This window comes from Calypte anna, chromosome 3 (genome assembly GCF_003957555.1).
Source record: "Calypte anna isolate BGI_N300 chromosome 3, bCalAnn1_v1.p, whole genome shotgun sequence".
In the NCBI taxonomy this organism is placed as follows: Eukaryota; Metazoa; Chordata; class Aves; order Apodiformes; family Trochilidae; genus Calypte; species Calypte anna.
Window position 1 is genome coordinate 644,746 of NC_044246.1, and position 13,141 is coordinate 657,886.

A 13,141-nucleotide genomic window follows, 5' to 3' on the forward strand; every position below is an offset into this window, starting at 1 on the left:
AAGCAAGAGATAACAAAAGTGAGAAATTAAAGGGAGTAGGGCTTAAAAGCAAACAAACCAGTCTGATCACTGCAACTTTGAAATGTGTTTCATTATGGTGTGTTCACATCCAGAAGTCACAAGCTGGTGTGAAGATGAGAGCAGGGAAGAAAGAGCAGCCAAAGATTCCTATTACAGGTGAAAGCTGTGGCTGCATATTAACCTCAGATCCAGTATTGGACTTTATTATATAATCAAAACGTGGCAGGTCACTGCTTTGGGTCCACTAATAGCCAGTAAATTCAGCTACTACATACTGAGCACAAAGATTAAACACCAGATCATAAAGTCCACGCTTATGTTAACATAAACCAAGATGGAAAATAACAGCTCCTGTTTAATTCCTTATAATCATGTGAGACATTTAAAGCGTGTGAATATCCTGTCATTTAGCCATCCAGGGCCCATAATCAGTGTTACAGAGGTCAGTCTCCATGGGGAAGATCCAGTAATTATATGGCAAACTACAGATGTTTCTGATTTGGCTCTTTTCTTTTCTGGAGTAATTGAATGTGTGTCATTAGAATAAGGGCAGGGAAAAGCCTCGCTCGTGGGAAAGCCATGCCCTTGCCTCTGCCACAGAACCTGCCTGCTCACACCAGATTTTTAGCAGCAAGTTTTTATCAAGAGGTGTCCAGATCCTCCTGCAGCAGGTGTATGAGGTGTCCTCAGGATCCCCAGATGTCTCTGTGTTTTGGTCCTGGGGTAGCAGCAGTGCCTCAGTGTTCAGGGCAGGGCTCTCTGCAATGAGCCTCAATTTGCTTTTGCCTGATTTAGTAAAGTGGTGGGTTGCTTCCTTATGAATTCTGATGTTTGGCTGAATATTTATTTATGCAGGTGGGTGTTCTGACAGAAAGGTGGGAGGGCATCTGCTTATGCAACCCTCACTGTTGCTTTTCTGCTCTTTCACAGCTTCAGAATAGCCTGAATTTCAGAGAGAATTCATTTCTCTGCTGAGGTTTTACTCTGCTGCTTTTTGAGCCTAATTTGCAGCTGAAATATAAAAATGTGATTTTTCTGCTCCTGAATTATACTGCAGCAATAATATTCCCATGTTAGCCCAATAAAACTTAGGTTTGGTTTTGGTTTTTTTTTCCCTATAGAGTAGAATGCGTTCTGTTTTCCTGCTTCTTAAAATGTCCTTCAGTCACAGGTCAGTGGATTTTAAAACATGAGATACACTGATTTGCAAAGGAATTAAAAGCCACTGAAATCTTACTTGTGAAACAACACACTTCCATTGAAAATTAATCTAAAATTTTGCAAATCTTGGGATTGGTTCAATCTTGTTTGTAATTTAAGGGGATTCAAATTTGAGGATTTGGGTTGAACCTTCCTAAACTGCAGAGAATGCTGCCAAGAACAGTGTTGGGAATGACAATGACTCAAACCAACCAATGCCATCACAATTACTATTTTATTTGATTTTTAGGGAGAATACCAGCTCTTGAGTCTGAATGTCTGTAGCTGTCAGTGCTCGTGGTTTGCTTCTCCCTGTGCTGAATTGTATGACTTAGTTCTGGTTTTAGCTATAATTCTGCATACCAGGGAATGCTCTGTTGCAGTTTTCCTGCAGGGACCCCTACACTCTGTGGGGTGATCCCTGTGTTAGATGTCAGCTGGTCAAAGCCAGGCTGTGATGGGTTATGTCCCTTCCCTCCTTCTCATAGCTTGCTTACTGAATGTGGATTCAAATACTAATAATTCCCATTTGTACAAATGCTGAGGAGCTCTCCCTAGCCCAAACACTGACACCTGTAAGGTCAGTTTAAAATCTGTGTTTTTCTGAGCCTGCTTTATTTACAGTGTTGGTGCAGCATGTTGCCAGCAGGCAGTGGTCACGCTGTGCAGGAGTCAGGCTTTTCACATCTCACTTGAAAGCCAAGTTGCTCCTTTCAGATGCAATTCATCTTCAGTCCATGATCTTCTCTGGGCATCTTGTTCTCTGCTGACTCCTCGCCCTTCCAGCCTTTTTCCTCGTTGCTCATCATTATTTGCTGGAGGCTGTGGCCCTGGAGCTCTGGAACTGTTCTGTGCCTGAAACAGAGGCAGCATCTCTGCCTTGTCTTTTGGGCTGAAAGGGCTTTTTTGGGGGGTTTGGCTTTGTGTTTGTAGATGAGCTGATAAAGTGTCCATTCTATACCTGACTATTTTACTGTACAACTTTTCCCTTTTCCTGAGCTTAAAGGATACAAATTCTGTATGTGTGGGTTTTTTGTTTCTTTTTTTTTTTTTCTTTTAGTACTTGGTGCATTCTTTAAGGGCTTTAAGTGTTGGACTGAAACATGGGAAGCCATGGACCCTTTGAGTTTTGATGGAATTCATTGTGAGAGCTGGGTGGATGTGTTTCTGAGCAGTCTTCTGTACTTTATGATTGATTCTGCAGTTTTGGTTTATTTTTATTTTACTTCTGTTACAAGAAAAAAAACCCAAACAAAAATACTTATATATTTCTGGAATATTTACAGAATATTAGTGTTTTTTCTTTAGCACCTGTATGGGAGGAAGGAGGTATCTGTGTGGCTTTGGGGATAATGTCTTTAGATGGCAGCTGAGCTGGTGCTGGATGTCCCTTTGAGCCAGCCAGGGCTGACACCTGAGGCTGCTGGTGCAGGAGCTCAAGAGGCTTGGACTGAAGGATCTGCTGAGCTCTTCCCATCCCTGCAGGACTCGGGAGCCTTTCCCACCTGTAGTCAACTCAGGCCATGGGGCCAAGGGAGCTTGGAGCATAAAGATGATTTCTGTCCTAGAGCCCTGTCCATAGCTTGTGTAAAGCCATGTTGTGATAACTGACTTTAAAAGGATTATATTGGTGTATGGCCTCACCCAGAGGTGGGAGGAGGAGGAGGAGGCAGCTATTAAAAGCCATCTCATTTTCTACCAGGTTAGGTGAGGACAGAGGAGGATGTATGGATTCATTCTCATTTTCTTCATGGATGCTTTGCTTTTTATCATGGGAAGACATGTAAAAGAAATTGTTCAGCTTTTCTGCTTTTCCTGAGGTAGACAAATAATGGGATATTAAAAGGAAAGGATAAAATCCATTATTTCTGGTTTTGCTGGATGACTGTTTAAGAGTCTCACTTATGAGTAGAAACTGCTGATTTTATTGAAGGGGCAGGTTTGTACCCTTCAGTGATGTCTTTCATTTAAATGTATGTTAAAGCTGTAAATGATTTGAATAAAAATGGCATTTCTTCTCCACTCATCAGGCCTCACATTCACATCTTGAGCATCACCTTCCAGCTGCTCTGCAGGTATAAAATCTCCAGTGTAGAAATAAGGAGGAAAAACCCTCTTAAGAAGAAATTTTAAAATAGCCCTTCTTATATATATCATAAGAGAACATGAAAGGCCACAGATTCAATCCTGGTTTCCTTTTTAGGTCACCTTTAATGAGCCAGTAATCCTGACAGCACTTTTCCCACGCCCACCCGTCCTTCCCAGTGAGGTCCTCTTTGAGTTTCAAGTTAAAGGGTTCCTGAGGTCCTGCTTGGAGTGCACTAATAAAGGCATTAATAAGAATGTCCAACTTTGCACATCATTTGATGCCAACTCATTTGCAGCTGCTGCTAGGAAAAAAGTTCTGTCTGTACCTGATGAATTGCTGCTGTTGTGCTGTGACAGAACTACCTGAGGACAGTGTCAGGTTGTGTTTTACTTAAATTAGTCTGGATTGCCTGCTCCAATAGGTGATGTTTTACACTGCTCTTGAGTTTCTGAAAGACCTCACAGTCTTCTTCTAGTTATGAGTTCTAGGGGAAAATTCATCTTTGGTCTTTAAACAGAGGCAGCAACTTCCAGGAGTTGCTCTCAGTGGATGGTTGGTTCCACTGGCCATCCACGTGTCTGCTTCTGAGAGGGAAATGCCATATGTTGTGTGTTGTTATAGGAACATTTGTCCTTTCTGTTTGACCTACTTCTGGATACTGGTTACTGCAATGTCCTGCTTAGGTTTTCATTTGGAGATTTTTCCCATCTGTTTGCTCTCCAGAGAGCACATCCTTCTCTTAGATTCACAGGTAGCCTTAATCTTCTCCTTGTATGCAATGTGTTTTGCTTTATCACCAAGGGGATGTATGTGAGAGCCCATACCCAGCTGGCACTCACCCCTTGCTCCTGAGGCAGAGTCCTGGGCAGGGTTTGGCTGTGTGCCCATCACCAAGTGCAGGAATTAGTGCTAAGGTGATGGGGGAGCTTGTTCAGATTTCAGTTCCTCTGGGCAGGAACTGGTGTTTTTTTCTGGGTTGGTACAGGCTCTAGCAGCACGGCAGCCCAGACCTACCAGGGCTTGTGAAGGATGCAGTGACTATTGCCAAGGTAACAAACTACACAGTTTGCAGGCTCAGCCCATCCTGGTAATGTTCCTTTCAAGGCATTGCTGACTTTGAAGTCCAGTGACAGCTGAAATACCTGAGCTGCTCTTTCATTTGTGACAAAAGCACACAGAGAAAGCAAAGTTTCTTTTGGTGTGGGCTCTCACTTGCATAGGGAGGGAACTGTGTCTGGGTTGAGTCTGCCAGAGCACTGGGGCTTTTGCCCTCCAACTACCTCTGTTTGCATATGGGATTATTGATTTTTATTGGGAAGAATCAATGAGAGCTCTTTATAGCTTTGAGTGGCATCCATAGTTCTTGGGCTGATACTGCACTACTTGCACAGCTTGCTTTGCCAGCTTTGATTCTTAGGCTGAAGAGCTACCTGTGAGCACAGAGCTGCTGCTCTTCTCCCAGTCTGCCAGCAACCTTGTGAACTTTTCCACACTGGCCAACTCAGGCACTTGGAGACTGGAGAAGGATAATGTGGTGCCTGCAGGTGGATCCCTGTGCTGGGACTGTGGCTGCAGGGAAGGGCTTTAAGGCTGGCTTTGATGTTTAAGTGTGGGTGTCTTCCTCTGTCAGAGAGGTGATACCCTCAGCAGGATACAGATCTTGCAAGTGCAAGACCAAGAGCTTTGTTACCTCTTCATTTGCAGAAATTTATCCCATATCACTTCTGTTAGCCACTGAGATGTTTGGCTGTAAATTGATAGGTGCTGCAACCTAGGCCACAGGGGGAATGCATGGAGAAAACCACCGTGGTTCTGTGCTGGTACAGGATGTTCTGGGTTAGAGATTGCTTTAACTGTTTGGCAGAACAAAATAACAGTGGTTTATTATGCAATGATGACCTTTTTTTTCCTGGAATTGTTGACTAGTGAAGAAAACTACACCCATTTTATTCAGAACAGAACTGTCAAAGCTCCTTTGACCTATGCTGACTGCACAGTTAAATCAAAGCTGAGAAGTGGGGAGGTTTTTTAATTGTTATTTGTGCCATGTATCCCTTCCTAGTTCTGAGTGGAGGGAGCAATGCCTAGGGAAAAGGCATCAGGAGAGCTGTGTCATCTGGGACACCCCAGCTCCTGTTCTGATGCAGTATGGTTCAAACTATTGCATTAAGAACTTCCCATCATGGACAACCCACTCCAAGTTTAGAGACAGCTTTATCAGTCTTGTTCCTCTGTGTCTGTGCAGCACAGGGTGGCTTTCAGACAATTAAATGCTCCAAGTACCCTCAGGGCAGCTTCACCCCTGCCTTGCTCCTGGGATGTCTGTGGACACCTGAGCTGGTGCTGTGGGTGCCAACCCTTCCAGAGACCTCTTGGGATGAGCACACCAAGCAGGTGCCTGCTGGAGCAAGATTACCAGCCTGGATGGGATGGGAGAGGAGCTTATAGCCAGGCTGAGCATGGCCCAGGGGCATTAGGAGGATGCTCTCAGGAGCTGCTGCTCTCCAGCAGTGTCACAGCCTGCAGCACTCCTCTCACCTCTCTTCTGCTTCCCAGCCCTGCTGCTCCCTGCTGAACCATTTCCGTGGTCATCCAAGGGCTTTGGTCTAAGCATTGCTGGTCATCTAAACCCATTTTTCCCCCCCTCCCCTTCTTGTCCAGTCGTGTTGTGCTGTCCCAGGTCACTGTGCCTCTGGCTGTCCCCAGCCTGCAGCTGTCCCCTGCCAGCTCAGTGCTTCAGGTAAAACAAACCACAGAAACACCCCCTGGAATTAAAGTCTCTTTTTGATCAAAGTTCCTCAAACCTATCAGTTTTATGAAGGAAACAGACTTACCTACATGTGGGTTTTGTGGCAGAATTCCATTCTGTTGAGTGCCCAAGGGTTTTCTCCCCTGGCAGCATCCCAGGTGAATGATGTCCAGCAGGGAGAGCTGGTGGGCTTGGGAGCTCCCAGAAGGGTCTCCCAGTTGTAGGGGATGTGGGAGGTAAGCACAAGGGTGCTTGAGGAGGAGGACTGGACTAATTGGCAAGGCAGTCTGGTGTAATGAAGGCAGAAGTGGGGATTGATAGCCCAGCATTGTATTATAATTGGCAGGTAGGGCAAAGCTGGGCTCTGAAGGGTCTAGAAGGTGAAGAACAAGTAGTTTGTGTTGGTGTTTGATGTAGTGAAGAAAGGGGAGTGAGAGCAGGCAGGGAGAGCTTGGGAGAATGCTCTGAGGCTGGTGTGCCATGCAAAGGAGAGGAGAGCCCCAGGGTGGGTTCTGGGGGAGCTGGCACAGAGCTGGGCTGGGAAGGGGCAACTGGAAAGGCTTGGTGGGTGCAGATGGGTGTCTGTCTGCACCACGGGAGGCCACAGGGGGTCCTCTTCTTTCTCTTTCCCCCCTCTTCATTCTTGATTTCTTTCTTCCTTCACGTGTTCTCTGGGGCTGTCTGAAAGTAGGAGTGGCTGAGATGTACAGCAATACTGAACTGTCCTGGGTTGGAATGAAGCTGGTAACAATCAGGGCTTGTTTATCATTTCAGTGCTATATATATATATGCAAAGTAGCCTTTTAAAGTGGGATTTGTACTTGAGCATCGTGTTCTTTGGAAATGAGTACAAAGATGAGCAATTGTACAATTCCAGTGAATGAATCCATTTACCTCTTTTTTTTTTTTTTCTTCTTTTAAATCAATCTCTGCAGAATGGAAATGAGATACACAGGGCAGGGGGGAAAGGAAAGAAAGGAAAGCATGGATAAAAGATTTTGAAATAGTTGGTTGTTTGGCTTTTCAAGTCTCGCAAACAGAAATTGGTCTCAAAAGCTCTAGCACAAGAAAATAGTTAAAAATGTTGATATATCAAATATTACTAAGAGAACTGTAGCTATCCAAAATAATCTGTGGTAAAGGGGAAGGAGAATAAAAATAACCATGCCTTCCTGATTAACACAAGTAAATGAGAACCCGGGGATTAAAAAAAAAAAAAAAGAGTAAAAAGATCCTGGAAATCCTTTAGGCTTTGCTTAAAGATGCCATGATGCAATACAGCTCTTGAGAGGAGCTCAGTGTTCGCTCTTTTTCCTGAAATAAGGTAAAATACTCAAATTTCACTATTCACAAGAAATCATCATCAAAGAGCTGAACTGATAGCAAGGGAGTCTTGTTGTCTGTGGTAAGTGATTCCCCCTGGAGCACGAGCAGGCAGTCCTGAGGCAGATGCCAGGACTGGGGGGTACGTGCTCCTCCCTTGGCTTTGCCATCAAACCAGTGTGGCTGCTACGTGCATCTGCTTGGAAATACAATTGTTTGCCAGGGGCTGCATGCTGCTCCAAAGCCCAGCCATGGTTATATGAAAGTTTATATTTTGTGTTTTTACTTAACAGGTGGGGATATTGGCAGCAATAGCTCCAAAACAAAAGAAAGCCTGGAAATGCATTTGGAAAGTAGTTCTTCATCAAATGAAAGAAGTCTTCCCCTCTCAAGGTAAAGTTATTAAATCCTTTAACATGTGAAATGATTTTGTAGAGTGAGGAATGCCAACAGATTATTTTACTTTTCACTTGGTTTCACGTTAAGGTTCATGTTTATGTTTATCTAATAAAACACATTAAACTTGGTACACCTTAGAAGTTATTTGTGCCAAAGCCAAGTATTGTTTTGCAGCTGTTGTTTTCTCATTTTAAGACTCAATTGACATCTCAGTGAACCACAAATTAGTGTGTACAGCTGCTCTCAGTAGGGCTACTCAGGGGCCAGACAATGGGAGTTGTCAGGAGAGGGGCAGGCATAAAACATAAAGTCTTCAAGAAATAAACTGGTGGGTTTCTTCTCCCTGTGTGTGAGATGTAAACTGGATAGCACTTTGCTTGTGTGGGGGGCTTGGAGGTGGTGTGTGCATTTGATACTGGGGTGGTTGTAGCAGCCCCTGCTTGCTTGCAGGCTGAGTGTGTTTCATTGCCTCACATGTACCTACAGGGTGCAGTTTGTTCTTTTTGCCTGTTTTTTATTAAAAAAAAAAGAAAAAAAAGAAAAAAAGTTGGATTGTGTGTGGGTTGGGTTTGCTTTTTTTAGCCTGCAGCAGTTCCCTTTGGGTCCCTGAGCGTTGTGCTGGGTGTTCCTTGTGCTCCTCACTGGCATGGAATGGTCATTGAAGAGCAGCAATTAAATTAGTGGTCAAGAAGCAGCAGAAATGGGATCCACCAGGGCCATCTCGTGCAGTGCTGATGGGCTTTAGGTCCTTATCAGCCCAGCAAGTGGGTGCTGCTGCCACAGAGCTCTGAGCACTGCCAGACAGCACTCAGGGAGAGGCTTCTCAGCGTTTTGATGGGGGTTTAACTCCTCCTCTTTGTACAGGTTTGCTCTCTCCTCCTGTAGCTTTCCTTAGGCTGCTGTTGGTGAGGTCAGTTTTGATGCCAGACTATCCCAGTTCTGCATTTTCTGTTAAAATTCTAGGATTTCTGTAATTCTTCAAGGGCAATCAAAGACAGCCCACATTACAGTTCTGATGAGTGGCATTCATGCTTTTCTTTAGGATTAATTCTTAGTCTTGCACTCAAACTATTGTTGTTTTTTTTTCCTTTCTGAATTTTCTGGAACTTTGCTTGAGAATGATGTTCCAACTCATTCTGCCTACTGCTATGAAATATAAGGGTGCTTCTGTAGATCAGTTTTTACATGTTATACTTTAGTTGTTTACTGAAGCCCAGCACAGCAGGAAGAGGTGAATCGAGCCCTAAAGAACTTGCTTGCAGGATCACAGCTGACCAAAAGACGTAGAATTTTAAATTAAACATTTCTTTTTTATTTAAAACAAAGTCTCCAAGTGTTTTTCCCTCTTGAATGTTACAGTGCTTGCTGATGTTTGGTGACTTCAGATGCTGTTCACGTGGCATATGGGTTTTTTGCTCTTTTCTTTTTTCTGAAATTATTTTACAGTAGAAAATCATTCACTCTGCCCTGTGATTCACACCTTTCAGTGCTGAGAAGCAAGGCCAGGAGACACAATGCTGCTGCTTTTGAAAAAGAGAGAATCTTTTACAGAGGCTTAAAGTTAGTTTCCTAAAAGAGTGAAAAATAACCCAGCCCTCTAACCTTGAGTTGAGTCAGGGCTTGGGGACACCGGGCACCTGCGAGTGGTGGGAAGGGAAGGGAGAGGGAGAGGGAGAGGGAAAGGGTGGCTCGGCCAGGGCACAGTTGCAGTTTTTTCCTGGCTCCCATTTAGGCTCTCACTTACTGCAGTCACTTCTGGGGCTTTATTGCTTTCACAAGTGGTCTCAAAACCCACTACTTGAGAATAAACGTAACTGCGCTGTGCGGCCGTGGCACTTCTATAAATTCTTCTTTGCTGTGTTTTGTCACTGAGCTGATGAGTGACCTCGCCAAAGACCCTGCTGGACCTAAATAAAAAAAAATAAAAAAAAGGGCTTCCTCTGATGTCCTCCAGGCAATAATTATGATGTGCCAGTTAAGCCCAAACTACAGCTGAGGGATTTTACTTTAAAGCAGAGGCTCGGGCGCAAAAATGCATTTATAGCTCTTTGTCTGGCACCTCATTATGTGTGGGCCTGATTCATTAAGTAATTGGTTTGCAGTTGTTTACATGAGTATTAAGGCTTTCTATTCAGCAGCCTTTGAGAGATACATTGTGCAAATGTTGCATGTTATGAATGCCGAATGAGGGGCAGGGGACCGGTCCTATTGGCTAAACACTGCGCTCTGTTGAAAAGCAAGAGAAAGAGATTGGGTGCTGCTTTGCATAGCAATGACTTTCTTAATAAGCTTTACAGATTAATACACACAAGCTATAAAAGATGCAAAGAGATACTCTTAGCACATTTATACATGCTCATTTCACTATTATGGTTCTGGAGACGGGAAGAATTGAGGGCTTTCATATTCGGTTTTTCAGTGCATGTCTTCAGTGCATGAGACTTAATAGAATCTGATGTTTATTGTATTATAAATCATGGGGAAGTAGGCAGATCTGCAACAGTTTATTATTAAAGATTCTTTCAATGTAAATCTTTTTCTGCCATTGTATTTCCTACAGCAAAATCATTTTGTGGTTGAGTGGGGATGAAAGGCATAATGTACGAAGGAGTGAGTCTTAATAGGAAGCTGCTCTCAGAGTAAAGACCACTTGTTCCCTTTTGTTCAGGGGTGCATGCCAGAGCTTCCTCTTCTCCCACAAACACTGTCCTGCTCTACCTTCAGCTATAAAACTACTTTTCCTGGGCTTTTTTTACTTCACCCAGGGAGTGTTTACACACCCAGAGGTGATGCTTTCCTGTGCAGTTGGTGCTTCTCAGCAGAAAAGAGCTCCTTGTGTTACACAGCTCCTGGGAGGACAAGGCACCAGAAGTCAGGAGTGAGCCTGAGGGTGCAGGCACCGTGTGTGGCATCTCCTGGTGCTGGGCCTCTCTGAGAGGTCCCTTGCTGCTCCTGGAGAGTTCCTGGTGGATTTATTTGTTTGTTTGTTTGTTTATTTGGATGCAAGCTGTTCACTTCTCTCTGACTTGTTTGCCCTGTCTCGTTGCAAAATAATCTGGAGATTAAAGGTGCATTATTGACTGAGAGCCACGGGACACTTTTAATTTGTCAGGGCATAAACACGGTGTAAAGTATTTTTAACTTTGATTAATCTGTCTTCTGGAAGTAATCCCACCCGGTCTCTGAGGGCTGTTTTTCAGTCAGAAGCCGCCTTTACCAAACACAGATGTAATGACATGCAAATAAAAGTTGGCAGATTATAACTCATCCCCTTAATGCCTCTCGGGGGCGATGCTGAACACGCGATGGCCATCGGGGGGCACTCGGGCTCTGTGCATCCCTTGCACCCGCCCTCCAGAACCAGCCCAGAGGCTGCGGGGCTGCCTGGGGCTCTGCGGGGAACTCCTGAGGTTCGGGGTGGGCACCGCTCAGGAGAGGAGCATCTTTCCGGGCTCCTGAGAGATGCCCCAGGAACCAGCCCCTGTCTCATCCTCCTGCCCTGCTGTCAGATCACTGCTGGAAGGTGCTGGCTGTCAATTCAAGTGCAATTTTATTTTTTTTTTTCTGGTGCTGCAGCTAACTCTGTGAGCTTCGTGTCCTAAATGTGAACATCCAGTTATTGCAGCAATGCTGATTGTAGTGGTGATGCTTTGAGGATGCTGGTGAGGAATGGTTTGTGGGGAGCAGCAGCAGAGGTTGGAAGGGGCATTAAAGGCCACCAGGACCCAACCCCCTGCACCTGTCTGAACACCTTGTCTTTGTAGCAGAGAGGAAAGAGAGTTTATTTTTGAGGTGATACCCTGTGCTGTTGCCACAGAGCTTCACCACGGTGCTGTGATGCAGGCTTTGTGTTGGCTGTTTCTCTGGGCAAGATTGTTGGTATTTTCCTTCAGTATGAGTATCTGAACAGAGAACTGTCTTAAACATAGCTCAAGACAGACCTTTGTATTCTAAAATAAAGCTCATCCCATTTGCAGCATGATTACTTAAGTTCAGTATTATTACTTCCATCCTGGCATGGTGAATGGGTTTGTTAGTTTGCAGTGACTTTCCAGGGCAGGGAATACTTGTGTGATGCTCAGTCTCTAGTAAATGCTCAGCAGAAGATGCTGGAGCTGTCAGGCATCTGCTGGAGGCAGCAGGAAAGTGAGGTTGGAGTGGGGATACCTGGCTGAGCCCAGCACAGCTGGGGCACTGCCACTGCTTGGCTAATGAAACCTGGCATTTGAGTGATGTTTTGGTTTTGTTTGGTTTTGGGGTTTTTTTATAGCTACTTGAGTGTTTTATGTTGGTTTGTGGCTTTTTTTGGTTTTGGGTAGTTTTCCTAATGTTTTTCTTTGTTTGCTTTGTTTTGGGTTTTTTTTTTTTTTGGCAAATATTTTTTTTACTTGGCTTTTGGTGTGTCTTTTTTCACTTGACACTGAAGCATAGAGGTTCAACAGGTGCTACAGCAAAAAAAATATCCTAAATCAAACACTTTCTGCTGATTTTGAGTGAGCAGCCTCTATTAACTTTGCTTCTCTTGATCTGGTATTTTCCTCTTAAAATTAATTTTCTGTACAGAGGGAAAATTATTTTCTCAGAGCTTTTTCCTTTCTTATTGTTGCAGCATCTTCAATACAAAAAGCCCGTTTCATCAGAGCAAAGGAGAGATTAAAAGGCCCTTTGAAGTTAAACTGGTTTGGGTTTTTTCTTTGTTAGAGCCCGGGTTCAGTTTGGAATTATTTTAGGGAAGGAGCAAATGTGTAAATGGATATGGAAGGGTCACGGCAGGGGATTAGTCGAGGCAGTGGATCTGGTCTTGCTTCATTTATACCCCTAAATTTCTCCGTGGAGGTCTGTGTGGTCATTGTGTGCTCAGGGTGCCCAGTGGTAACTTTCATCAGGGAATGTGCCGATGTCTGGAGACGGATGTTTTGCAGTGCAGAGGTCTCCTTGCATCTTACCACCCTTGACTAACACTTCAGACATAATTCAGAATTTTTTCTCCCTGTTACAGAGCTGTCTTGCAGCATTTGCCAGGCTCGGTGGGGCTGTGATTTCTGATCAGGCCTCTCTGATGTCCTCGCTCCATTTTCCCCATCTCCCCAGGCTGACAGCTTTGGTGCCAAACCTCTGCTTGGATCCTTTTCCACATCTCTGTTTCTCCAGGGGCTGCTGTGTCACATAACACCCAGCTCCTGCTGTGCAGCTCTGCTGCTCTGGGAGCAAATCCAGTTCTCCACATGTGGGATTAGCCCTGGGAGGAGGAAGCCCAGCAAGTGGATGGGTTTGGGTAGAACACAAACATCTGTGTGTCCCCCATCTCTGGTCAGCATTGACCTTTTTCTTCATGGGAAGCTGGGGCAAAAGAAGGAAGG

General features: G+C 44.5%; 1 protein-coding gene across 2 annotated transcripts in view; it reads left to right on the plus strand.

Annotated features, from left to right (window-relative positions):
* Positions 1-13,141, plus strand: part of KIZ (kizuna centrosomal protein) — a 41,485-nt gene that overhangs the window by 24,900 nt on the left and 3,444 nt on the right. For both annotated transcript variants that reach the window (XM_030447951.1, XM_030447952.1), the window contains one exon: positions 7,676-7,775. In XM_030447951.1, coding sequence (XP_030303811.1) covers positions 7,676-7,775 — 100 coding nt within the window. The remainder of the gene's footprint in view (positions 1-7,675; positions 7,776-13,141) is intronic.